The sequence below is a fragment of the Cryphonectria parasitica genome (genome assembly GCF_011745365.1).
Source record: "Cryphonectria parasitica EP155 unplaced genomic scaffold M406scaffold_5, whole genome shotgun sequence".
In the NCBI taxonomy this organism is placed as follows: Eukaryota; Fungi; Ascomycota; class Sordariomycetes; order Diaporthales; family Cryphonectriaceae; genus Cryphonectria; species Cryphonectria parasitica.
This window is the reverse complement of record NW_024468913.1, coordinates 2,154,717-2,180,971: the sequence shown is the minus strand read 5'-3', so window position 1 is coordinate 2,180,971 and position 26,255 is coordinate 2,154,717. Positions and strand designations below refer to the sequence as shown.

At 52.2% G+C, this 26,255-nt stretch overlaps 8 protein-coding genes across 8 annotated transcripts; 3 read left to right on the top strand and 5 right to left on the bottom strand.

Moving 5' to 3' along the window:
* Window positions 1-1,224: 1,224 nt before the first annotated feature.
* On the bottom strand, window positions 1,225-4,262 carry M406DRAFT_42468 (uncharacterized protein; the record flags this gene model as incomplete). Its single annotated transcript, XM_040924194.1, has 2 exons — window positions 1,225-2,951; window positions 3,005-4,262. The coding sequence occupies 2 exons, from the start codon at window positions 4,260-4,262 to the stop codon at window positions 1,225-1,227; spliced, it is 2,985 nt and encodes a 994-aa protein (XP_040775609.1).
* Window positions 4,263-5,042: 780 nt separating this feature from the next.
* M406DRAFT_330976 (uncharacterized protein) lies at window positions 5,043-6,455 on the bottom strand (the record flags this gene model as incomplete). The annotated part of the gene is made up of 1 exon (XM_040920583.1): window positions 5,043-6,455. One exon carries the CDS (start codon window positions 6,453-6,455, stop codon window positions 5,043-5,045), a length of 1,413 nt encoding a protein of 470 aa, XP_040775608.1.
* Window positions 6,456-8,115: 1,660 nt separating this feature from the next.
* M406DRAFT_330975 (YccV-like-domain-containing protein) lies at window positions 8,116-9,983 on the bottom strand (the record flags this gene model as incomplete). The annotated part of the gene is made up of 2 exons (XM_040920582.1): window positions 8,116-8,281; window positions 8,371-9,983. 2 exons carry the CDS (start codon window positions 9,981-9,983, stop codon window positions 8,116-8,118), a joined length of 1,779 nt encoding a protein of 592 aa, XP_040775607.1.
* A 2,635-nt stretch (window positions 9,984-12,618) lies between these two features.
* M406DRAFT_70826 (uncharacterized protein) lies at window positions 12,619-14,154 on the top strand (the record flags this gene model as incomplete). Its single annotated transcript, XM_040925376.1, has 1 exon — window positions 12,619-14,154. One exon carries the CDS (start codon window positions 12,619-12,621, stop codon window positions 14,152-14,154), a length of 1,536 nt encoding a protein of 511 aa, XP_040775606.1.
* Window positions 14,155-18,418: 4,264 nt separating this feature from the next.
* M406DRAFT_291782 (alpha/beta-hydrolase) lies at window positions 18,419-20,313 on the top strand. The gene is made up of 5 exons (XM_040918988.1): window positions 18,419-18,674; window positions 18,737-18,810; window positions 18,867-19,064; window positions 19,143-19,874; window positions 19,928-20,313. The coding sequence occupies exons 1-5, from the start codon at window positions 18,556-18,558 to the stop codon at window positions 19,990-19,992; spliced, it is 1,188 nt and encodes a 395-aa protein (XP_040775605.1). The 5' UTR covers window positions 18,419-18,555; the 3' UTR covers window positions 19,993-20,313.
* Window positions 20,314-22,215: 1,902 nt separating this feature from the next.
* M406DRAFT_322673 (uncharacterized protein) lies at window positions 22,216-22,800 on the top strand. The gene is made up of 2 exons (XM_040919676.1): window positions 22,216-22,568; window positions 22,646-22,800. Exon 1 carries the CDS (start codon window positions 22,302-22,304, stop codon window positions 22,518-22,520), a length of 219 nt encoding a protein of 72 aa, XP_040775604.1. The 5' UTR covers window positions 22,216-22,301; the 3' UTR covers window positions 22,521-22,568; window positions 22,646-22,800.
* A 403-nt stretch (window positions 22,801-23,203) lies between these two features.
* On the bottom strand, window positions 23,204-24,279 carry M406DRAFT_62238 (uncharacterized protein; the record flags this gene model as incomplete). The annotated part of the gene is made up of 2 exons (XM_040924766.1): window positions 23,204-24,182; window positions 24,236-24,279. The coding sequence occupies 2 exons, from the start codon at window positions 24,277-24,279 to the stop codon at window positions 23,204-23,206; spliced, it is 1,023 nt and encodes a 340-aa protein (XP_040775603.1).
* A 367-nt stretch (window positions 24,280-24,646) lies between these two features.
* On the bottom strand, window positions 24,647-26,172 carry M406DRAFT_291779 (uncharacterized protein; the record flags this gene model as incomplete). Its single annotated transcript, XM_040918987.1, has 3 exons — window positions 24,647-25,283; window positions 25,432-25,999; window positions 26,122-26,172. 3 exons carry the CDS (start codon window positions 26,170-26,172, stop codon window positions 24,775-24,777), a joined length of 1,128 nt encoding a protein of 375 aa, XP_040775602.1. The 3' UTR covers window positions 24,647-24,774.
* Window positions 26,173-26,255: the final 83 nt, after the last annotated feature.

Sequence of the window (26,255 nt, the reverse complement as noted above, 5' to 3'; positions counted from 1 at the left end):
ATCCATCTCCAGCCTCTCCAGCCGCCTCTCAATCTCCAGCGGAACCACCTGCACCCCCGGCAACGCCGCCGCCTGTCCTCCCTCCAGCATCCGCGTCGGCAGCTCCTCCTCCTCCACCTCCTCCCCCGGCTGTCCCGCCCCAGACTCAAGCCTACCCCTCGACTTGAGGAACTCCACCGTCCGCAAGGCAACCTCAGGCGGCAGATTCAGCACCTTGGCCCCAAACCAGTACAGCACGTCCGAGGGAATCCTCGACAAGGCGCGCTGCACGATCCGGTGGGCGTTTTTGGCGAGGGCCGCGGGGCCACCTCTGGGGCTGGCTAGGAGGGTTCGTAGGTAGGTTTGCATCTCTGGGTCGCAGCTCGTGCGGACGAGCTGGATGAGGAGGGGGACAAGGACTAGGGGGATGGGGGGCACGCCGTGGCGCGTGTATGGACAGGATCGGGCCATTGTGAGGGGCTGGGAGGAATAAGACGAAAATTTGTAGGTTGATGAATGTTTAATTGGTACTACAGATGATGACTTGGTAAGAAGATTGTTTATTATCACAGAAAGAAAGGAAAAAAAGAAATATGAGGAGAGAGGAGAGGAATTCGCCGAGGAAAGTTATGTAATTTTTAATATAAAGACGGCCCAATTGGCAGCATGAGCAGGCCAAGTTCTCGCTCTTTGGCGAAATGCCGATGAGATCGGTGTCCGGGGCTGAAACAACAAGTAATCATATAATAACACCTAATTGGATGCTCAGGCCCAGTCCAGTGCGTCCCGTCCATCATCCATCCTGTCTGTGTACAGGTGTAAATCCTCGGGACCGAGGAAGGATCATCACAGATGCGCGGAATCAGTCCAAAGGCCGAATCTCACCGTCTGAGACATTGCACCGTATGGCTGATCACCTCTAAAATGTCTTCTTAGGGGAAAAAATAAGCAAAGCTTTCACATGGAACTGGTATTCTACCTAAATGCTTGAGAACCACGAGTATACACTGCAGCCCTGCAGCATGGCATCCGTTATTTTCATGGTCTCTTTTTTAAGTAATTATGGTAGTTACTAGCAACAAGAGAAAGAAATTTTGGTTATCCCCTTGACAGGCCTTCACTTTCGGTTCATTCTCGCAGCCATGAGGTGAGTCGGCTTGGTGATTTGCTAGCCAATACATCATCATTCTATCCTTGCAGGACGATATATAGGGGTTGTCCTTGTCAGTCAGACCATCAAGCAAACTACTCAAACAGAGAAACCCTCCCCAGTCCACCCCCAACAGCCTTCACCCGCGATCCAATCTCCAGCGGACTCCCCTCAAACACGGCAAAATGCCTGTCCACCTCAGCCTTGGGCACCTCAAGCCCCAGAATCCTATAAACATTAGCAGACACAAGATCCAGCGCATCCTGCTCGCTCAGCCTGCCCTCGCCATTCTTGTAGGCCACACCCGCCTGTAAGGCCAAGTCCCGCACGATCCAATCTTCCTCGAGCCCCAGCGCCGTCACCACACCAGCCCTGACCAGGCTGTCCACGGTTGTGCCGTTAGTGAGTGGGGCGCCAGAAAGGGAGCGGCGCTGCTGCCAGCTCGTGGCGTAGCTCTGTACGGGTGCGAGCACGACGCCAACGCCAGCAGCCGCAAGTTCGTCCGCGACGAGGTGGGATTCCGCGCCGCCGACGATCACCAAGCGGATCTTCTTGTCGGAAGATGAGGTGGTGAGCTCGTCCTCAACTGTCTTCTTGACACGAAGAATCGCGGCGATGGTGTCGGCGGAGTGCACAGTCACGACCAGGGGGATCTCGCCCGCAACAACCTTCTCCAGGTAGGCCTCCTCCGAATAAGGGTCCTTGGTGACCTCCTCCTTCTCAATCGACGACGCGGCGGCGGCGACAGCCTTGAGAAGCTTGCGGCGCAGGGCCCCGACGGCGCTTGAGATGGAAGGGGTGTCGTCCCGCTTGGCGGTGGCGGTGAGCGTATAGTGCACAGCAACATCGTCCGCCCACACAGCGCCGCTGTCAAGGGCCGTTTTTGCTCCTGTCAAGAAGCCCACGCTCACGCCTTGTCGGGCGTTGTCGGATCCTCCTGCGAACTCGGGCGCGGTGATAGCACGGGTGATGGCGAACTCGTGGGCGACGTGCAGCTTCTTGGTGTCAAGGGCCAGGCCATCGATGGCGCGGCTGAAGACCTTGGAGCTGTCGCCGTCGTCGGTGCTGGACTCGGCGTCGATGGCATTCAGGCCGAGTGTGGAACCGAAAGCGATGAAAGAGTTAGTAAGATGGCCGTTGCTTAGGTGGATGGCCTGGGCCCCCTTTGCAGTAGCTGCGCTCATCTCAACCATGCATGGCCCAACACAGGTGATCTTGCCGCCCGAGACGACAACGTTGAGGGGTGCCTCTGCCGCCGCCGTCTCGAAGCCCTCGTCGTTGCTCAGCAGCACCTTGGTCACACCGCTAAACACGACATCCTCGAGCAGTGCGATCTCCTCATGCGTGCTGTTCAGGGTGAGATCCGGGACCATGGGCTCGGCGAGCGGCTTCACCAGCTCAAAAGGTTTATCGTACTGCGCGGTGCCGTCGATCCAGACCTGGACAGGAGTGGCCCCGACGCTCAGCGGGTCCGAGTCCCAGACAACAATGTCTGCATCGTAGCCAGGCTTGATCTTGCCGAGGCGGTTGCCCAGACCCAGCAGGTCGGCTGGCTCGGTGGTGACGGCACTCAGGGCAGCGTGGTAGGGAAGACCAAATTTGTAGCCCTTGGCGGCCTCGAAGAGGACATGCTGGGCGTTGAGGACAGGGTTGTCAGAGACATAGACAGGCGTCAGTCCTTCCTCGTAAAGGATCTTGCCCGCATACTCTGACCCGATATAAGACTCAGCCTTGTAGTACATGTTGGTTGCAAAGATGGCCGAGGCTGGTGGCCTCCCGCCCCAGGTGCGCTTCAAGATCTGTAGCACGTATTTTGTATCAGCTTTCATGCTCGGCAGCCTCGCCCACCAGGTATAACCATGAGACAACGGATACGACTTACCTCAGGCACGAGGAAGGTCTGATGGGCGTGGTGAAAGGCCCGCACGGCAAATTTGAACTCGTTCGTGTGGTCCACCATGGCCTCAAGGTCAGGCACAGTGTAGCAGTGCGTGTTGATATGCACCTGTCCGCGGAGGGCGGCACCAAGAGACTCCCACTGCAGCTCCTGCGGGAGATACGAGGGCATGTTCTCCACGCCGAACTCATCCGCGGCATCACACCAATCGTCCTGCTCACCGTTCAGCTTCGCAGCCTGCTCAAAAGCATGACGGAACTCCCACGACTCGCCCATCCGGCTGACAGGGCCCCTCTCGCCAACCTTGCCGTAGATGCGCTTAGCGTTCTCGCCGCAGGCCATCTTCATGTACCGCCAGTTCCTGTCTGGGTCCGCGAGCATGTCCTCTGCACCAATCTCGTCGCGGCCGTCGGGCTTTCCAACGGCAAGCTTAATCACATACGCCTCGCCTCCGATGTTGTTGCCTGAGCCCGGCAAGACCAAACTTGTGGTCACGCCGCCGGACTTGATGACCTGGATCTGATGGTCACCAGGCTGGATGGCGTCAATGGAGCGAACATAGGGAGTGATGTCGGACGACATCTCATTGGTGTCATCATTGCCCCTCAGGTCAGGCAGCGAATCGACGCCCGAGTGGCTGTGCATATCAATGATGCCGGATGTGAGCTGGCGGCCCTTGGCGTCCCAGATGATGGTATCGTTGGGCAGGCCTGCCACTACGATGTCCTTGCCCACCTCCTTGATGAGGCCATACTCAACGTAGACATCAGAAGTGATCCATTCCCAGCCCTTCCCGGCGCGGGCATCCTCAGGTGAGGTGCCCTGAACAGGCTCGCCCACCCAGATGGTCGCGTTCCGGATGAGGGTGGGCTTGTGGCCGTCAATGTAGCGCGCATTGCGCTCACGACCCAAACCAATGGGATCCTGCGGCTTGGTGCGAAGCTTAGAGCACACGGCGAGGTCGTCGTGCAGCTTGGCCAGGGACAGGCCATGTTGACTGACAGTCTTTGGGTGGTGCCCGTGGCCGCCCCTACCATGGTCCGAGGTTGAGGGAATCTGCTTCCACTGGGCGTAGACGATGAAGGCCAGGAATGAGAGCACGGCCAGACGCACTGCTCTGGACCGCCTGATATGTCGTCGTGGGTGATGATGTTGCCATTGCGGGTGAGGAGGCGTCGCAGCTGGTCCAGCTGCCACGGCACTGTACGGTGGCAGGCCGTTCTTTTCAGCATCCATCGTTTCCGTGTTGATTCCAGACTCTTACAATGCTCTTCAAATTCGAGAAGCGTTCTCCTAACTCCCTTCAGGAGCAGAGTATGAGGGAGGAGGGGTCGGGACAGTGTTAGAGAAGGCAATGACTGTAGCTATGCTGTGGTTGTGGAAGTCGCTGCCGGCGTTGCGGGGCCACTGATAACGTGCTCAGCGGAGCCGACCCCCGGCAGCGACTTCCCAAATGCTGTAGTTGCTGTGGCGATGATGTGATTCGGATCACCGTACTAACTGAATAGGGCAGGTTGACATTGGAAATAATGACTTGCTACGGGCAAGCTGGCAAGGTAGGAACAATACAAGAAATAGAAATCGAGAAGCCGACATTGCAGCATCCCATAAAAACCAACACGTAATCAACGAGAGAAGGAGTATTTTATAATGCTCACCTCTCTTCCTCTCATTACAGTAGTACCCAACCACCCTTCCTGTGTTTCGAGCAATCTTTTGTTTTTCCCGCTGCTTTTGTGTCTCCTTACTCAGCCATCGTTCAAATTTGTTACGCGCTGAATTATAAGTATATCACTATATCCAAATTTTGTCAAGATGCCTACAGATACCATATACGAGAAGTCCAACACACCGAGTGATAGGTCAACAGAAAGCGAACACTGAAGATTATTGCCATAAGTAATAGGTAAGTCAACCAACTTCGGGACATGTTCTCTCTTATTAAGTTCGATTGTTGAGCCCCCAACGCATTACAAATATTTCCATACTGTACATCATTATTTGCTGTATAAGCCTCTAGCCAGCCTGGTACAGAGACACGGCGTAGACATGCGGGTTCACCATGCTAAGGTTAAATGGCGTAACAACCAGCTCCTCGTCCGTAATGGCTAGGAACATGGTCCCGTTCACAGCTGGATCGCCCTCGAACGTCGACACGTTCGGCTGGATCGTGTACGCCGAATTGCCACTAACGTTCATCAGAGGCGAGTACGTCGCGTTCAGCTGCGACACCCAGAGCGCATACTTCGGCGTGCCTGAGCTAGTGCTCGTGACATAGCTATTGTTGGGCCCCACGGGCTTCCCTGGCTCCTCCCACTGCAAAAACACCTCGCGCCCAGCATACGACAGCGGCTCGGTCCTGTTGCGCGTAATACCCGGTGCACAGCTGGTACCAACGCCCGTGGCGTTGACGCATGCGTCCTCGGGGCTGATAGCATCAGTGCTCAGCGTGTTGGCGTAGTCACCCCTCGTCTCGTTCCAGACATCCGCACCATCGACACGCGCCGTGTTGGGCTGGTTGAGAATATGCAGCGCCGGGAAGTTCTGCCAGATCATCTGCTGCGTACCCTCGGGACAGGACGAGATGTATGGCGCGAGCAGAGTCCAGGCCCATGACTGCGGAATGCCCGTTTCGAACCACACGGGCATGGGGAACTGGCCGCCAAACTGGCGAAAGATCATCTGCTGCCTGGCCTCGGTGGAGATGGACTGGAGGAGCAGCTGGCCGACCTCGCGCGAGTCGAGGTGGTTGAGGAAGCCGTAGACACCCGACTCGCCCCAGCGCGTAAGCTTCTGGCTAAAGTCGATGTATTCGCGCACGTTCATCGAAGGGTAGTTGTATGTGCACTGCTTGGGCGCGTTGGGGCCCAGCATGTCGGTCAGGAGGGTGGCGTGGCCCACTTCCTGGTCGGCCATGAACTCGAGCAGGAAGCGGTCTTCAGCGGTGAGACCAACAGCCTCAAAGTCGGCTGCCGAGTAGGTGGCCAGACCGTAGTGGAAGAGGTCGAGCTCGATCCACTCCTGGTACAGACCCAGCTGGATCGACTGGTAGTCAAAGTCGGACTGCACGCGGTAAACAGGAGCCGAACCGTTGGTTCCTAGCCCTCCTGCAGGCGTGTAGGGGGCAGGCTCGTCGGCGTGGAGGTTGCCATCGGCTGGGTAGTCATACTTGCTTGACTCTGCGGGCAGTGCTGGCACAGAAGCGGCCAGGACATTCGTGGACAGAGCACCTGTTGTGGTAGGGGATGGCCCGGTGTAGGGGCCATGGGAAGTCACGTCCGTAACTGGCACGACGCTGGCAGTGATAGCTGCAGCAGAAGTGACTGTGGTTGCGGGAACAGAGACAAAACGGCCTTCAAGGACGGGCACAGCCAGGGCAGGCTGGGCCAGACCGAAGATTCCACCAGCGGCGAGGAGGAGTCCAGCCATGTTTGGCTTGATCTGAGAATAGATAGATGGGTGGATGGGTGATGGAGAAGCAAATACACACCAACAGTCATTTCAGACGAAACGACTTCACTGTCTTTTATACCAATTTTGATTATATGACCAACCCCCAAGACATCCATCACCTCATCGCTCTCCCTCTCCTGCTCCACCAAAGAGCTAGAGACGATATCAGCTTTTCAACGAAGCCCCACGGGTAGTACGTATACGCTGTATTATTCTGACCTCATCACTTGGGAGAGGGGGAGGCGCTTGGATAAGATCAATGTATAATGGTTACTAGGATCCCACCTAGCATCACCATCATTAGGTGTGACTGTGAACGGAGTAGAAGAGGCTGGACACCCTGTTGGATTGGTCATACAGTATATCCCATGCAAAGATTATTATCCCGACAACGGTGTTATTCCATACATTGCTTGTGGGGCGATGCACCTATAGCTGAGGGCAAGGAGAGAAGACACACCAGATATTAGCATCATTGTGTGAACTAGGTGAGTACGTACCTAGGTACCGTTGCGAAAACACGGCAAATTCCTCATAATTTCGGGACTTCTTTGCTGCGCAGGATGTCTTAGACTGACAAAAAGCCCATGGCGACATGCATCGAAGATCTGGGAAATGCCCATCCAGCTCGACATTATGTCACTAGCACCCCTGTTTGACCGCTAAACATGCAGACATTGCCGTGTGGCAGAGACTATTTGATCAAGATTCCTAGCTTAATGCAGGTCGCCTTGAGAGGCCGTGCTCGAATAATTACCACTGGTCTCTTGCCTTCCTCTCCCACACCAACCAGGCGCTCGGTTGGGGACTAACTAATGCATAGTACGTGTAATACCGCAGTATAGAAAGCCCCCAGTCTTGGTAGTGAAATCGGAGAATGAAGATTCTACGGTGGTGGGGTCGGTGACGTCTATATTCGGGAGGTTGCAACTAGTCGCGCGGACGCACCAGCACAGAGCACAGATGACGGCTCCTCTGCTCTGCTACTCTACAGTTCGGTAGGGGAAAGCAACCTTGCATTCTTTGCGCGTGTCTGCAGGGAGAGTGGGTGTGACAGCACTTTTCTGGGGAAAAAGGGGGAAGATGATCAATATGATGCACCGTACCTGCAGCTCAACGTGATTGAACGGGATGTGGCCAATACCGAACGCAGTTTGTGGACTGACCATCCGTCATCGACTTTTGAAGATCTTGACAGGGCATCGATTTGGTGTGATTTCTCATACCTCGACACACATCAACAGGAATACTCTAAACCCTGCAGTTTTATCCCGGTAATACATGCTCTCGACCCTCCTAGGATGTGAGGATACGAAGCTGAGTACCGGAAGTTTTCCTCCGCGATATAGCTTGTTTGTGGTACGTACAAGTACCAAATTGTGTTATAATGTATCAAACTCAATAGAACATACGCAAGACATGCAAAAAGCAATGGCCACCACCCCCGCTATGAGCCCACCATGTCTGAAGAAAAAACCGTAGTCTAGACCGCTGATTCTCTTCATTGCCTTTTGAGTCCCGCCAAGTTTTTTGGGGGGGGGAAAGGCCGGGGGGAGTGAGGTCCTTCGTTTGTCCTGCATGGATATACGAACCTGACCTCCACTGCTTAATGCTTGTCTTCACGGCCACCGAGTCTTTAATCGTCAGGATACTCCTCCCTCACATTGCTGACGAATCTCTGGTCGACCTCACCCCAGCGCTTGAAGAACCGTCCCGCCATCCTCAACATCCGCCTCGGGGGTGGGCTCGACATCGGAATGATGTTCTCCTCGGCCACATACCGCTGGATGTCATCCACGCCTCTACAAAGCATTCTGTCAGTCAACTAGCTGCTTTTGATGTGGCAGACAAGTGGGTTTAAAGAAGAAAGGGCAGTGTTGATGCCACGTACATAACGTGATAAAAAGGCTGGTCGTCGCCTTTGGACAGTCCATCCACGTTCATGTGTGCCTTCCATTCTGGACTTGCCGTACATCGCTCGTCCCAGCCTGTGATGATTCCTCGGTAGCCAAAATGTCTGTGCCGAAACTGTGTCCCAACTTTGTACGCCAGGTCCGTCCAGATTCGTCGGCGCTTGGGGATGACCGGCTTTCCATGGTCCTCTCGCAATACCCCGAGCCTCTCTAGTGGCCTCCAGTGCTGTGGCGCATATAAGTCCTGCACCAAGCGCGGCATGACCTCCTCGAACTGAACCAGGTCCTGGCTGAACTTGTTGTGCACCATGCCCATCAAGGACCGCAGTGCATCGAGGCGGTCAAAGTTCTCGGTGCTGAAGATGAAGCTAGCCCACATGGCAGCAAACTCACAGCGCCCATGGTCGAACAGCGGCTCTCGCTCAAGATCCTCTGTCGTCTCGACGGTGTCCATGTTCCCCCGCAATGAGACGAGCATGCTTCCAGCCGCTTCCAGGACCATGTTCCGTGGGCTCGCAGGGCTGAGATGCGCACCATAGTTCATAGGCGAGACGCCCACGTCCTGGAGCTGCTGGACGAGCTCCAGGCGCTCGACTCTCTCGCTGTGGTCATAAGGGTCCATGTACATCCTGATATCCTCAAAGGCATCCGTCTCGCCGTGCCCTGCCCGGCTCTGCCCCTCAAGCGTTGTCTGGGCGTCTGCTGATACCACTGCGTACACGTGGCGCGGCGTGAGGATCGGCTCTGCGGTCACACCCAGCATCTGGGCGATAGAGCAAAAAATGACGACCGATTGCAGTGGTCGAGAGGCGGCCGAGCGCGGGTTAAAGAGGACTGATGGGGCGAGAAAATTGTTGCTTAACTCGAGAACGGAGGTTCTTCGATCCAGGCCAATATATCTTTGGGCCCGCAAGAAGCCTGCGATTTCATGAGCCTTTTCACGTGTCGTGTACCGCTCCCAGGCACCTTGGGTTCCCTGCACGATTTCGAGACTGATCCTGCGCAGGGAGGCTTCAATGAACTCCATGTTGACCCCAGGGCCCAACACGAATTCGTCAAAGGCAGAGATTGCGTGCAGCAGGTCGACACTCTCTCCTGCGTGCATTCTGCACCACACGTCAACAGCCTGACGGCGGTATCTCATCTCGATCATGGCCATTGCATGCCACTTCCTGGCGAGCACATCGTCAACATCATCAGGCGTTGTAGTAGCCACACGGTGGAGAACATCATCCACGTCAGCGCCACGAGCGGCGACTACACCCATCCGCGCGACCCTGTCCCGCTTTGTCGTGAGAAGTTCTTCGAGCAGGCGGAGCACCTCGCGATCGGCCTTGCTCCGCTCGCAGAAAAGAGCGTACCAGTCGGTCTGCAGGACAGGCTGCTCGAACTTGGTGTTGATGTCATGTTGATCATCCCAGCGGGCCCAGTTACGACAGCAGTGTTCGCGCCAGGCCGGTGAGGTTTGCATGATGCCATACAGACGACGGCAAGTAAGACCAATGTTTATGGTGGCTGTCACGCTGTTGCTGTAGCTTATGATGTGGCTGAGGAGCTCGTCTGGCAGGGTGAGCAGTCGAGACCCAGCCATGATGCTGAAAATTGCCAAGAACCCAGGCGGGGGCAAGTCGCTTGAAAACAACAACAACAGCAACAACAGCAACAACAACAACAATAACAGCAGCAGCAGCAGCAGCAGCAAGCTTTATCTCTATGTACCGTGTTACGACGTGTGATGAGATTTAGATGGGATCGCGAAAGCCGACGGAGATTGCGGGAATGAGGGAAAATTAAACAAACGACAGCTCATCCGTTGGGGGGAGGGGGACACCCGATTTAAACAAAGCATCACGTGATATGCAGTTTTGCTTCCCCGCCCCTTTCATCTGCCTTTTTTTTTTTTGTAAGACAGTAATTCGCTTTGTGAGACATTGAGCTTGATGGCCAATGGATTTCCAGATCTCCTCAGGTTTAGGGTTGACTTTGAAAGCAAAATTATGCGTAGCTGTGTTGCATGTGAAGTCGGGAACCCTGCCGACCCTTAGGTTCTTGTCAGGTTATTCTCGCTTAGCAACAAGTGTGACAGTGAGTTCTTTTAACAACGTCAAAAAATCGGTGCAAAACGAAAACAACAAAATTTGGAACTGAGGAAGATCGGTGGAGTCGAGAGAACTCAAAGGGGAGGGGGGTGGCACGGGCACCAAGAAAGCGGAGAGAGATGTTGGCCCAGGAATTTGCAGTGTATATAGAGAAAGATGCTATGTGCATAGTATAAATGAGCAAATGGGTTTATTTCAGGCAAACTTTCCCTCATATGATAGTTGGTAGTTCTTTCACAGCATTCTGAGTCGCATGGTATTTCGTTGTCCAAGTACATTAACTCAAGTATCTAGATGCCTCAATGCATCACTATGCATCGGCATAAAATACAATTGGTTTGGATGTGTCTTCCAGCCTGCATATAGTGCTTTGACTAAGTAATGACAGAAATCATGTATTCCAAACTATATCTTTACTTGAGTAATTACAATGTCTTTGTTCACGATCATGATTTTGACGAAGGCCTCCTGATCAACTACCATAGCCTGCTGAGAGCGTAGTAGAGACAATAAATACGGAGTCCTTTGCAATTGAACCATGCAGATGATGTAACTTGCGGTAGATCACCGAATCATTTGGGCTACAACATAATACATAACTTCTTTTAGTATATTCATTTAATGGAATTACTGCCAAAAGGATCACGGAAGGGAAAAGGAAAGAGAAAAAGTTAACAATTGGAAGACGTCCATGGACTCGAGAGATCTCAACCGTGAGAGCAGGTCAGCTGACAACGTCCAAATTGCAGAAAGCCAATTCTACTGGAGGTTGATACTATCCAAGGTAGTGTTCACGCTGCATCTTACGACATTCAACATTAGACTTCCATGACCATTTGCGCCCTGACTTATCTGCAGGCAAGTTCAATATCCTATGAAACTCTTCATTAAAATTTCTTAACCTCATTTGTTCTCTAGAGAAGCTCTGTCACTCCAGTCCCTCGAGAAGCCTTCGATAAGGCAATGGGCTTCCACATGAACTTCCTACATAAACATGCGAGGCATTTCATCAACTATGTGTCCCAGGACCAGAGGGTAGCCGCACTTTTTGAAGGCATGCAATATGAAGGTCCCAATGTTAGTGAGGCTGACCGGACAAGAAGAGTTGCAGCCGTGGCAAATACAAGGCTTGAGTTCCTTGCAGCCATCAGGCATCACTCTTACACATTGATGCCTGTGAACATCGAAGGCCACTGGCAAGCGCTGATCCTCCACCAGGTCACTCAAGCTGATATAACATATATTGCTCATGTCATTATCGCAGACCCGATTAATGTCCCCGATATCCCTCTCTTCATCTGGCAACTATTGCAAAGGCTAATTATGTCTGAACGACGATTTGAGTTCAGAAAAATGGTACCAAATTGTTTATGGTATCCTGCACAAAATGACGACGATTTCTCCTGCGATCTACGTACCTACGAGATATTGAAAACCATTTTGTTTATGATCAACGAGACGGCCCAAGCAGGTGTCCCACACGCCTGCTACCCAACGGTCTTTGCCTCCATGAGCGGAGATTGCCAACCAGGAAAGACGCAAGATATCTACTCCCGCAAAGGGGTTTCTCTTGGCAACAGCAACTGGATGATACCTCGTGTCATCAGCCAGCGCGAGGCGTAGTCAATCTCGTTGCCAAAGAGTTTATGACGCGGCCGATTTATATTGCGCCTCTCTGGTTTCCCTAAAACAGCCAGATTGGTACCTCACAGATCACCACATAGACTATGCCGTGGACCACATTCTATTGCCTCGTCCCTGGTACACATAAAATGGAAGTGGTTCACTTGAGATTGTGAGCTCTACCGATGTTCAAACGTGGAAGCTATTTTAGTTGGTCCTGGCGATCGGGGACGTCATGTAAGAGCACAGACAAATGAATTTTAGTCTATTCGTCATGACCCGTTCGGGTCCATCGTCGTGAGAAGACGACCCTTGAACTAGTACTAGCCGTAATCACTTACAACGGCTCCACGCGACGACGCGTTGAGAGGGCTCGCAGAATTTGTTCTCTTATTTTGCAATATCAACAGAGACACGTACACAGCACCTTATTCTCTTTGCAGACCTTCGTGCTATCATCATCACATTAGTCAAGCCAGCTCTTGGGGTGAAACATACCAAAAAATGTCAACTCAGCCGCCACCACGACTTTACAATGTTCTCGATTTCTTCCGCGACGATGAGGATAGTTGTGCTCTCACCATCCTAGCACAAGATGTTCGCTTTCATATTATTGCAGAGGCAGCGAAGCTTAAACCCCCAGGAGGCTCAAGACCGGCAGAGTCGAGATTTTCGGACGAATACCTGGGATTATTAGCCAAGATCAAGAAGCTGGATCGGATGGAAGATTGCGACAGTCCGGACGAGTCCATCGACAGCGGCATAGACGTCGAAACCATGCCTATAGAACCGTCCAAGACATCCTCGCTTGAGAGCGGCGACCCGGCAGACGATCTGTACGAGTGGTTGACTACACCACTGCGGTCAATACTTGAAGAGACTATAAATTCAAAGCATCACACCATCCAGACTCTAGATGCCTGGTACAAAGCCTCCACACGTTACTTTAGTCTGGAGGTTGAGGGAGTCCGTCTGAACGCAGTAGAACTGGAGCCTGAACCAACTCTTGAAGAGCGTCTGGCGAAGCTTTATCCAAACCTTGCACCGATACCCAAGTATATTCGCAATATCGACGTGCCTTGGTACTCGGCTCGAGACTTGCGAGTCCTCAGCTGCAGCAGCTCACCACCACCATATCACCCAACCATCGTGGAACTGGCGCTACCCTCTCCTCAAGGAGGTCCAGGAGAGAAGCAGAAGCTGTTTTTCAAGAGCGTCGACAATACCAATCCGCAGCCAACAAAGCGAGAGCTTCATCTCCTCAACCAACTCGAAATAAAAGGTTTATATGACAGGATTCGATGTCCTCACCTCGTCGGCATAGTTACCCGGCACGATTCGTCTCCCAAGAGCGACGACGGCCGTAAATCCGTCATGGGCTTCCTCCAGACCCTCATACAAAACCCGATCCCCTTGACGGAAAAATTCGACAGTGCTATTCCGCAATCTCAGCGCGAGCAATGGGCGAAAGAGGCTGAAGAGATCAAGACCATACTCCATGAGCATGATATTGTATGGGGCGACGCCAAGGGCGACAATTTCGTGGTTGACTCATCGGGGGACTTGTGGATTATTGACTTTGGTGGGAGTTACACAGAGGGATGGGTCGATCCTGAAATTGCCGAGACGAAGAAGGGGGATGATATGGGTATCGAGAAAGTTGTGAACGCGCTACATGATCCGAAGAGAAATGTTGCGAGAGATGGCGACGATGACGACGAGGTGGAGAAGGAGGATGAGGAGAGTATTGAACGGCCCCAACACCGCGATGCTGAAATTACTGGAACAAAGAGGAAGGACATTGGGGATGAAGGCTATAGAGTTCCGAAAAGGCAAAGGAGGACAAGAAACACGTCTCAGTCTGTTGCTAATGTGATGAGGCTCGGATATTGTTATTGCGGGGGTCCTAGCTCTGGCATTATGATTGGGTGTGACGGCGGTGACTGTACGAAAGAATGGTTCCATATCGAGTGTACCGGCCTGGAGAAGATACCGGATGAACATGAGGCATGGTACTGCCGTGAATGCAAGTTTGCATAGATGGCTAGCCGTCCATCATGTAGCGTGGACTGTGTACGTAGAAGCATGGCATTAGACGTGAACAACTAGTCTGCAGCGCGTTTGCCCGATTCAGAAAACATACCGCATACGCATATGCTTTGGCTTGCTATTGTGAATGTGAGGTACAGCTGGTCTGATGAGTAATTGGTCTTTTTCGGGCACAGGCACGGGCACGTCTCATGGGGCCCAACTTCAGAGCGTCATACACCGACAACAAAAATAGCTTGACACCTGGCATAGATTTCGTATCTTTTGATCCCTGTCTAAATATATTTTACCAGGAACTCTGGTTAAGACTAAATTCCAACACCTGAGAGGATGTTGATACGTAACAATGTTCCACAGGTGCAAAATCGTAAGAGGAGAGTCCAAAACATAGCCATGGAGCCTCAGTTACCTGGGCTACTCTTCGTCTTCCGTCTGTTTGTGGCTGACACTCGCAATAAAACTCTGGTATGACTCCTCGTCGCCGGACACCTTGCCACTGTTCTTCAATGGGGCCGGCCTGGCCAGATATTTCATGGTTTTGTCTTTCTTCCACGTGAGGCCTTTCCGATAGATGTCATTGCCGCGGTCATCGACCTCGGGAGTGGCGTGTCTCGGGTCGTCATGCTTCGTCTCCTTCTCTGAACTGGGGCCGTCCTCCTTGTCTTTGGCCTCATCTTTCGGCTTCGGCAGTCTCATCGCCAGCAAGACGTATTCTGCTCGTGTCATGTTGTCCATGATATCCTCCATGTAACGTCTGACCTCGTCTTCCGGAGCGACAACCTTGGAGAAATAATCGAGGTATCTCGGTTGTGAAGCAGAAATCCGAATAGTGACCGGTTGGTAGTAATCTAGCTTTGGGTCGCCTCCGTACTCTGAAGCACTTCCTTTGAGGACAATGAGAAACGACGCGATCACTTGAGGACCCCATGATGTCTGAATGTGCTCCACGATGCTGAACTTGGGAAACAGGTACCGATCGCCGTTGCCGCCTCCAAATTCAAATACGACAGCCGAGACATCAGGTTTTACGGCTGGAGGGGGTCCTTTCGAGCGAAGAGCCTGCTGGGAGGTTGGTTGCGGCTGTGACTGTTGCGCCGCTGAACTCTGTGCTTGTCCATTCGTGGTACCATTGGCTTTCGACGATGAAGCCGATGACCGAGGCCTCTGTTGGCTCAACTGTGTTTTCAAATTCTCTAACGTTGTTTTCAAATCAACAGCGTCCGTATACTGCGGTGCGCCTTTTGCGATGCGCTGCACTCGGACCATCGTTCTGGGGTCGTCCAGCGCCTTCTTCACTAACTCCACAACCAAGGCATTGCTGTTGGCTGGAGGCATGAGGTCGGCGGATGTCTGTTTCGGGTTCGTCCTCAAGATGATAGACACGATAACGTCTACTTCATCGGCGAAATATCGGACAGTTTTGCCGTCAACGAACAAGCGCTCTGCAGGTGGCCCCTTGACGCCGCCTTTTTTCTTGCTGTCGTTTGTGATCTGGTCAATGACGGCCTGGAAGCGGGCGAGCTCCTCCTTGGGCGCGTTGCCGTTGGCCACACGCTTCATCAAGTCCCGCAACTCGTGATCTTCATTAGCCTTCTCGGCCAGAGTGACAATGATAGGATCAGTCCCTGGTGCAGGCGGTGGAGGACGATGGACGGGAGGGAAGTTCGAGTTTCGACTCGAGCCTGGAGATTGCCCTGCGGGTACCGTCGGTGGCCCTGGCAAAGCAGCCGCCGGCACTGGTGCCGGATTCAGAACAGGTGCTGGGAAAGTCGGCCCTGGAGATGCTGTCGATGGAGGTGGTGCGGGAACAGACACAGATGCTGCTGAGGGTGGAGGTGGTTGTGTTTGCGGTTGCGGGTGCGGGTGCGTTTGTGGCTGTGGCTGTGGTTGTGGTTGTGGTTGTGATTGTGGTTTCTGCGGTTGAGGTTGTGGATGTGGATGTGGTGATTGTGCTTGTGTTTGCTGCGGCGCAGCGCCTGCAGTTGGGGGTTCGCTTGGTTTTGTTGGCTGTTGAGGCGCTGACGTAGCAGGAGGGGGAGCTGTGGACGATGGTGTAGGCGGAGCAGTCGGTGCTTTCGCCGTAGCAGGCACGGTCGTCGGGTCCGCGGCCTTTGACGAAGGCGGAGGGGGAGGGGGAGGCATGACACCACTGGGAGGGCCATACTGTAGGACCGGTCGAGGAGGCGGCTGCGAGGCAGGCTTGTTGGGATCCTTCACTGCGTACATGGTGGCCTCGAAGTAGTGTGGCTCGAGGGAGATGGTGACCTGGCCGATCTTGGTCATACTCTCCTTGGGTGGGTTCTTTGGGTCCTCCTGGACAACACCTCTCTTCTTGACAGGCTTGGCCCAGTATCTCTCGAACAAGCCATCGCTTATCCATCGCTGTCGGGATCGATTGAGCGACTCGGCCAGGACGCCACTGCAAGAGACAACAGTCAGTCAGCAAAACGTAATCAGTATGAAACACATAAACACCATCCGTTTGTGACGAGTCTTTTCACAAAGCGTCGTGTAGAGATGGTCGATTGCGCATTACCTCTCTTGCAAGGACTGATATTCCTTGGTGGGCAGGTTTGGAGGCTGCGCAGCCTCGACGGTAGGGAGAGGCTTCCCGGGTTGAATCGAGGTGGGCAGAGGTGTTGGTGGCGGTGGCGGGGGGTTCTCAGCCTGAGGGTCGCTGGCGCCGTCTTCCTCGGCAGCTGGAGTACTGTTGACGACACTGGACGGAGTGGCAGAGCGAGGAGCAGGCGGTGTTGCTGTTCTGCCTTTCTTTGCTGCCTGCTCAATACGCGCGGCAGCACGCGCCGGCATCTTCCTCTTCCTCTCCATCACGACGCGGAGTTATCGTGTGCCCCCAAAAGAAAATAGACGCGGAATGAGCTCTGGAAATTGGCTGCTATGACGAAGACATTGATGGATGGATCTGCAGTCCAGCATGCACCGTAACGGCCATGTACTGTACTGGATGTGGGAGTTGTTGTGGTGGGTTCAGAGCGAGGGCGAACCTGTGCAGCGGGCGTTGTTTAGGGATGAAGATCCAAAAGATGGGTGGAGTCGAGAGAGGGACCTGGAGCTCTAGCCTCTGGGGTGAGGCTCCTCTGCTGTGCAGGAAGCACGAGCGCGCGCGTGCCCGCTGTATTCTAGTGCAAGTGCTAACCGTTGCTGATCAGTCAGCCAGCGCCTGTAGTGTATCTTACGACGTGGACTTGGGACTCGTCCGCTGAAGCAAAACATTCTCCGTAACTCATGCAGGTAGAAGAGAGCTTTATTGGCTGGCTGATGTGTTGTCTTCTTCTTTTTCTTTCCTTGTCTTCTTATTCTGTTCTTTTCTTTCTTTTCCTTTGATGTCTTCTAATCCGGATCAACCACAAGAAATTGCATCGCCACAAGGTGAAATTGGTAAGGATCTACAAACAGCAAACAGAAAAAGAAGAGAAGAAGAAAAAAACCCCCTCTAACTGCCGAGAAACCAAACAATGCATTTTCTCATAAGAGTCGTGCCGGTTTGATCAAAAAAGGTCTTCGTGGCGTGCAGTAATCTGAGACATGACATGTTTACAGTCAATTTTGGAAAAATCATTATGAAACCACAGGAGCTTTCTGACTCTCAATCTCACATGAGTAAATGTGCCAAATCCTGTCGTACATAAAGTTTCCAAGCAACCAGGCCAAGGATTGTCTGTCATGATATGTTTCCTCGCCCGCTCGGCAAAGTCCAAACAACCTGGAGTGGTGGGTTTGCCTCACCGCGGAGATGAAGGGGGACCTCGGACTGGCAGCCGATTCGTTCAAATCAGCTTCTCATCAGCTATGATTGGACCTCCGGGTAATCCATTGTCTTACAGAGGAAATCAGCTGACTCGAACAGCCATTTTGAGCCTCATCTTTCGAGCAGACCTGGATGGCTTAAAATCACTAGGAATCAGAATTGTGAAAGTGAATACATTCATCAGGCTCATTGGGTGAGCATCAGAACAGCAAGCAAATCATTGACCAGAGATATGATGTGTACTGATCTAAGAAAGAACTTGCTTAGTAAGTAGTCAGGGCTGCCAAAAATGCGCTTACAGGAACGATAGCACTTAGTACTTGGCATAACAACTGGTCTCAGGCTGCGGTGCAAGTCCTTCACGTTAGCTTACAGAGCGTGCGCTTACTATCCCTATGCCTGCAGCCATAGACCCTGCATTTTCAATCAACGTCAGTGTTATCGTAGAGCAACGAATATCTCTTTACTTTGCAGGGAGCCATGATCCTGATCGTCTCCTTCCTCATACGCCATACACGATTGTATATACTGCAAAATATCTTGCAATCGCCTTTTCCTTTCCTGCGTTTTCCGTGCCTTCACTCTAGCCCTTATCGCTTTATTTTGCATTCAGCCCTCGTCACATGTCGCCTGCCTCACCGTCCGACCCCAACAGGGCCTACTGGGCCTTTGCCGCCCTCGGACCCTTCGCTCTTTATGGAATTTTTGTTGGGATTCTGGGCATTCCTTTCTTTCAAAGACAGTGCGTATCTGTGGCTCCTCATCAAGCCACTCGTCAGTAACTCTCACTCACTCTCCCAAAAGGGCCCTTTACGCTCATAAAATCCATACCCTATGGTGGAACGATGTCAAAGACCCAGAGAAATGGGGTTTCGCCAGTAGGTCGTTGCTCCTGAGATGAGCACGAAAAGCATTGGTTGATGTCCCTTTTCAGAGAACCAGGTGACTCCCTTCACGTTGCCCACCAGCGATGGGGTGACGCTATACTTGTGGCACATATTACCCTTGGCCACCTATACACAGAATGAGACTACTTTCTTGCGGGCATCACGAGTTGCCTTGGACAAATACACGTCATCGGACGCATTTCGTATCCTGAGAGATGATCCAGAAGCCCGCCTGATTCTCTCGTGTAAGTGGTTCGAGCGGCTACTTCGATATGCACATTCCCACGCCCAGCAAGTATGCTGAGCGATTCCCTTCTTTCCAGTTCACGGAAACGCGGGTCACATAGCCCAGAACACCCGCGCACCACAATTCCACATGCTGAGCAACACGCATCCGAAGTGGCACGTCATATCTCTCGACTACCGCGGCTTCGGCCACAGCAGTGGTGCGCCCAATGAAGAAGGCCTCATCACCGACGCCTCTACGCTCGTAGAGTTCGCGCTCACCATCCTCAACATCCCGCCCTCCCGCATCCTGCTCCTGGGCCAGAGCCTTGGGACAGCTGTGGCCGCAGCAACGGCAGAGAAGTTCTCTTGCGAGAAGGGCATCGAGTTCGCGGGCGTAGTCCTTGTCGCGCCCTTCTCAAGCCTCCCGACAATGCTGGCCAATTACTCACTCGGTGGGGTCGTGCCGTTGTTGAGACCGCTACGCATTGTCCCGCCATTGTTGAGGGGCGTCCTACGCTTTGTGGTGGACAAATGGAAGTCATTGGATAGGCTTTCTGCCTTGGCAGAGCAGACGAGGAAGAGAGGTGGAAGGTTGAGACTGAGTCTTGTGGCCGCTGCCGACGATTGGGACATCCCATGCGTGGAAAGCGTCAAGATCTTTGAGGCAGTAGCGAGAGCGAGTATTGCGGATGGTCCAGGGATGGACGAAAGGCGGTTTTTGGAGATGAAGGACGAGCGGACGGATGTCAGGGGGAAGAAGGCGTTCAAGATCACATGGCAGGGCGAGGGAGATGTGGTCATCACGCATGAGCAGTTTGCATATGGAGGTGAGTCAATATGCAGTGACACCCCAGAGCATAGTAGACTGACCAGGACTCAGGGCACAACGACATCATGGTCTACGCGCCAGTCAATCAAGCCATCATGGCTGTCTTCGGGACATGACGCAAAGATCAACTCGACTCTTACCGGGGAAACGGTACGAAGACGTGCGGCCCCCTTCCTTGCTGTGGTAATGACTTGTATCTGCAGTAATGGATCGATCTCCACCGAGACGCTAGGTCGTGTTGGCAAGGACACATCTAGTGGCGCCAATGAGCATGAGATCGTGGTAGAACTCAACCACTATGAAATCTATGCTCTGCTGTCAGCGGAAGGTGGTCGTCGGTGTTTGGTCCTCACTGGCATATTCGTGTGAGAGCATTGTCTTACCGGCCATCCCGGGTCGCATTACTGATAGGTCACTATTAAAAATGGCTCACAGTCTCCTTTTGGAAGACGGACACCGAAGTGCCCGTTATTGTCCTCAAAGATGATGACCAGCCTATGTTGGAGCCACGCAACTGAAGATGGCTCACTCGTCCAGCAGACAGCCCAGTTTCTATCCCTTCTCTATTCCCGAGAATCTCAAGGCCTTCTTCCTGCGTGACGGCTATCGAGAAGGAAGTGAAACAATATCTAGTATGGATGTAAGCCTGGTTATCTATGGCCAGCCCAATTAACGCTCCAGAAGCACTAAACATCGCTGTGCCACCTCAAAGATCGTGGCCTCTGCTATATTGTGGAACGTGTTCTCGAAAAATTATACTCGAAGGTAGCCTCACTGGGAAATTATTAATCGTTGAACTTTTTGGCCCCTCACATGTTCCAACCTCCTCGGCTTTCTACGCACATCCCCGAGGAACCTCTCCCAAGCTCGCCTCCGTCTAGGAGCCTCGACTCGATGAAAGCTTCACCCTCTTGCTGACTACGAACCACCGCAGGCCAAAAGACAAGCCTCCTGTTGACACATCACGACGTCACTCCTGCATCCTCGTTACTCAAAATCGATTTGAATCTTACGAGCTGGAATCCCCATTTCCCATTTGGTCAGTTGTAGTTAGGATCGCACGACCGTTCTTGAACTATTCCCGAGTTCCGCGAAGCTTCCCGAGGGCGTGAATAATCCCCAGTGGCGGCAGCAGGATATTGTCAGCTCCGATACTACTGTCGCCTGTCTGCTACTGCACATCTTCTGCAGGTTTGACACATAGACATGATAAGGTTAAAACAGACTTTGGCCAATAGCCATCAACATCGAGTGATGGCTTTCCCATGGTCTGGTAGATACTCACCCAATCACTCCTCCAGACACGATTCCAATGTGGCACGTCTTAGGCACATAAGCGCTGAGAGGCGGGTGTTTTGGTGGAACAACTTTTTTGAACTTTTGTGTACCTTCCGCATTCTACCTCATTCACATGCGCAGTCCTCTCACGTCAGATACTCCCCGCTGTCACAACCCTCTCGTCCAGGCGTTGCAAGAGGTTGAGGTTCCGGCTCCCGCATTATTGGCGTATGCTTACAGACACTAACTGAATGTAGCTCACAACACTTCTGTGTGTCTCGTGGTTGTGCACAATTGAATGTCAGACGCGAAGTGACACTATGGTACTCAGGTGCTCTATTAGAAGTCCTCGGATCGAGTACCGAGAATGCACAATGAAGTTTTTGAGACGACAGCTAATAGAAGGCACCGCCTTCAAAGCTAGCTACATTAATAAGTACAATGTACTCCAGCTCAATTTTATATGATTACGACAAGGCTACAAGTAGTCAATAGTCGTTCCTCGCTGTTTCGGAACCGACTGCGAGTTATTAGGATGACAGTATTGAATCTCATCCAGTCAGCCAGTCCACGAATGGAATCATTACTAAATCCTATTGCTGGAGAGATACATGGTAAGACTTCGCAGTAGATGTCCTGAATAAAGAGTCCGGTAGATGGATCTACAAAGATCTTTTAGGCATAGTTGCAAACTTTGATTTCTCGACCGACGTTTTCATGCTCACGACTGCATGTCATCGTCGAAGCCTTCCCCATCAAACAGCTTGCCAACCCCACCAGAAATGTGAAATGTGATTAGTGGACGTAGACTATCGCCAGCATCGTAGACCTGATTTGGGGTGAAGCTTCGCAGATCCCAAGGCCTCGACTTTGGTAGATGGCGGTAGTGCAGTCTGACTGGCCAGGCAATGGTGAGGAATGTCAAAAGCACGAGACATGTCTGGTCCGAGTCCGGAAGCCCATGAGGTTGGTAAGGGAACAATTCTCAGAGTCGACCGTGAAAAAAAAGTATTTAAACCCCGTGTGTCTCCCCAAAGGCCTCCATTTGTGAACGACTTAACAACAGCAGCTTCTCACATCCTCACCCAGACCACACACCTTCCGCACAAGCTTCAGTGTCACCTAGCCTCGAGCCTCCGCTTTCAAAATGTACTTCGCCCGTGTCCTCGTCACCCTCGGTCTCCTGACTGCCTCCACCATGGCCTGCACGGCCGGCACTTGGTCCTGTGGCAACCAGAACGGCGCTCCCGGCCCGGACGGCGCTGTCTATGAGTGTGACTCCACCGGCAACTGGGTCGAGACTGCTCTGTGCGGCGGTACTACGTGCTGCTTCAGCACTGGAAGCAACGCCGGATGCTCGTGCTAAAGAGCCCAAAGACTCACGAGGTCTTGTGGAATCTTGCAGGCACATCTGGTGAGCGCCTCTTCTACCATTCAAGTATGCTATTAAGGATATCATAATTTTGCTGACCTTAAAGGCTCAACGATCAGGGAAAGATCACGGACTAGGTGGAGATCATGGTTTTCTTAGTGTTCCTTGCAGTCTCTCGTAACGTATGAGAAATACTGCAGTGTCGGTCGTTACAATTGTTGATGATATCGACCGGGCCCGGTCACATGCAGATTAGCAACGAATCAAACATTTTCGTGCACTAATAAGCCAATATGATTTTGTGTGAGCTGAAAAACATGAGGCCAACCCAATGCCCTCATTCCTTATGGGAATAAATCTAATCCAACGTCGGTCGTGTAAGCTATCATATCAACATCTCCATGCGGTGAGTTTCTGCCAGGATGAATAGATGCTGGTAAATCATCACGGGTAGGTTTCAATGTTACTGGCGTTAGGAGGGGCCAAAAGCTCTACTGTTAAAGAACTACTCTTACAAACGCAAAGGTCTCAACCTGTTCAGCTTATGTCCGAGACGTCTCGTAGCTGACGCGTTTCCTTTGTATGTGGAAGTACTAATAGATTTTGTCAAAGGTATGGAAGAGAAATATTCGCGATGTTGGAGAAATGCCATATAAATCAAATGATTGCTTTTGGACTCAATAAAACTTCAGAGGACACCCCTTCTTCACAGCCTCGGATTTTTCTCTAACAATATCTTCTGTCAGGCGCATCAGCTGCTCAGCCAGCTCATTGTTTCTTGCAAGCTCCGAACCGTCTTCAATCTTTGCTGGCGCACAGATGTACTTTCCACTGCGCTCCGTAGCAGTTGCCGCATAAAGTACCGGAACGGCGGCCTCAAACTGTGTCTTCTGGAAAGGTTTCAACACCATGCTCATCCCATAACCGCCAAGAGGATATGCTTCGTGAATGTCATGTCTAGTTGCCTTAGTATCCACCAACCCCGGATGGATGCTGTTGACGAGGATTCTCGGATAGTCTGCTGTAAGATAGCTGGCGAGGTAGCGAGCATAGAGCATGGTGGCGAGCTTGGAACGCCCGTACTGTGCCGTTGGCCCGTTGTCGTGATTGAGTTCTTCCAGGCTCGCGAACTTCGTATCTTTCGGTGCCGACTGATGAGCATTGGAACCGTAATTGACGATACGGACGGTTTCACCCGATTCTGCCGTCTTCTTCATGATTGGGAGAAGGTGAGAGGTCAGGATGACATGCCCGAAGTGATTAATCGCCATGTGCGAATCGACGCCATACGAGGTGATGTCGGCGGTCATGATGCCTTTGCCGGCGTTGTTGATCAGAATATCAAGCCGGTCGGTATTGGACTTGATTTTGTGAGCGCTGCGTGCCACGGCCTCCCAGTCTGCCAAGTCGCACTGGATCCATTCCACTTTCGAAGAGGCCTCATCGCCCATCTCCGTCCTGATGGAGTTCAGAGCATCTGAGACGACGTCGCTAGATTGTGAAAGGATGAAAAGCTTGGATATGTTGTTCTTGAGAAGGCTATGCGTGCATCCATATCCTATGCCCTGAGAGCCTCCTGTGACCACAGCGACGCGTCCCTTGAGGTCAGGAATGTGATCCAGAGCGAATTTCTCATCTTCTGAAGCAAGAAAATGACTTTCAAATATCAGCAAATTGTCAGTTCCTATGAATATCTCTATCTTACTCACCTTTTGCCCAGGTTCTCATGGATTGCGGACTTGATTGAGTCCATGGCGATGTTTCTTGAATGTTGTCTTCGAGCAGCCGACCTTAGAGGAGCCCAACACAATTTCGTCGTGAACATGTTTTGGTTTTCTACCACTGTAGATTTCACTAAGAGGAAGTATGGTAAATTTTGAAAACCTCACCTCAACTTTTCCATTAGTTTTAGAAGCCTCCGACCGCCCACAAGTGGTGATATCATTGTTCTCAGCTTGTGACGCTAAGACTGACAATAACCTAGCAGCCTTGCATGCGTTGATGGCTGAATCAATTGCGCTTGCAGATGGAAGCTCTAACAAACAGTAGGATGACGCGTTCATACGAGTTGACAATGAAAAGGGGAAATTCTCATTCTGCCTTGTGGCAACAGAAATGCGCGATGCCTATGCCTGTCATATTGAATTCTGACTAGAAAAAAAAGTGACATAAAGTCACAAACGCAAAGGAAACGCACAAGAAATAACTATCAGAGCTTCACAAGTCCAGTGCTCCCTTTTCAAATTAATTACACTGTCTTGGCCGATGCCGCCTCTTGGGACAGTAAAGTCTTCAGCGCTTCGTCGAAATGAGCCCCCGACTTCAGGTCCTCTATAGAGTGCCGGGGCTTCCAGCCAAGCCGTCTCACCGTAGTATCAACCGTATTCATGTGTCCAGCGCCAGCACGGCTTGTGACGGCCATGCTAAAATTCCCCACACCGAAATACGGGAGCACTTCGTCCACAGGGACGACCCGGATCTCCTTTTGCTGAGGACCGTCGGACTTGGGCAAGACACCGTTACGGAACGCGGCGTCGAGGCAGAGCCGAGTCACCTCACGATGGGCTATGAGTCCGGCCTGAGCGAACATGATACCCTTCTTGCCCCTTGGGAGGTCCTTGCCACCATCGTCCAACAGCTTTTCGGTTAGCATGGTGAATAACTCCGAGAGGTCCTCGATATGTACAACGGCAGCACGTGCGTCCTCGTCAGCCAGCTGGAAAGCGTATCCTTTGTCGAGGATGAAGCGGAAGAACACTGCCAAGGATACAAAGTTAGTAAGGCAGTCGGTGGGTTAGGATATGATCGACATGCATCATATTTTGTCCTTATGAGTGGGAAAACAACGGGATAGAAATAGCTTCATCCTCGTGCAGTGCTCATGGTCTTGTGGATTGGACCTTACACGGTAAGACAGTTCCCTGAGTAGGGAGCAACCCGGAGCCCTTGCCCCAGATGACTGGTGCCTGAACACAGAGGGCATTCACGCCCGTCTCGACAGCTGCGTCCAGGACAGCCAGCTCCGTCGTCCGCGGCAAATATGGCGACTTTGCATCCGCTGCCTTCTCGAACTCGTATATAGCCAGAGAATCAGCGTCGTCATGGACCCGTTCCGGATGATTGTCGCCTTGCAGCGGAGAGTCGGAGATGTTGGTGATGCCACTGATTTGAATTATCCAGGGTGTTTTGTTTCCCTTGTCGGCCAGCCGTCTCGCGAGACCTTGGACCATTGCCACGGCGCTAGGGGGGTGGTAACCCACGCCGATATTGAGGACGATATCATGCTCAGCTGCGACAGAGGCGACGTGTTCGGTGTCGTCTACCCCGCTGTAGACAATAGGATTGATGCGGTCGCCGTAGCCTTCTTTGAGCTTCTTGGCGCGATCTTCGCCGCGGACCAGCACAGAGATGGTGCTCTTGCTCAAGCCCGGATGAGTGGACTTCAAGATGTGATCCAAGGCATTTGATCCAATCTGACCATCCAAGTTAGCACTCTTCAACATTGTTCCTCTTAAGGGCTGCTAGTACAATGTTCCAAAAACAATTGGACTTAGAGTATGTAGCGACTGAGGCAATGATCAATGAGGCTGCTCACATAACCGGTGGCTCCAACAAGGAGGATCCGCGGGACTGAAGAAGTTGACATGTTGAATCTGCTCAATATCAATGATGATCTCGACGTTATCAGATAGAGTTGATATAATGATTTGATGTCGTTGAATATAGCAA

Coding starts and splice junctions, on each gene's coding strand:
- M406DRAFT_291782 (XM_040918988.1), top strand. CDS start 18,556: ATGTCGCCTGCCTCACCGTCCGACCCCAACAGGGCCTACTGGGCCTTT. Junction 18,675..18,736: donor ATTCCTTTCTTTCAAAGACA/GTGCGTATCTGT, acceptor CTCTCCCAAAAG/GGCCCTTTACGCTCATAAAA. Junction 18,811..18,866: donor AGAGAAATGGGGTTTCGCCA/GTAGGTCGTTGC, acceptor GTCCCTTTTCAG/AGAACCAGGTGACTCCCTTC.
- M406DRAFT_322673 (XM_040919676.1), top strand. CDS start 22,302: ATGTACTTCGCCCGTGTCCTCGTCACCCTCGGTCTCCTGACTGCCTCC.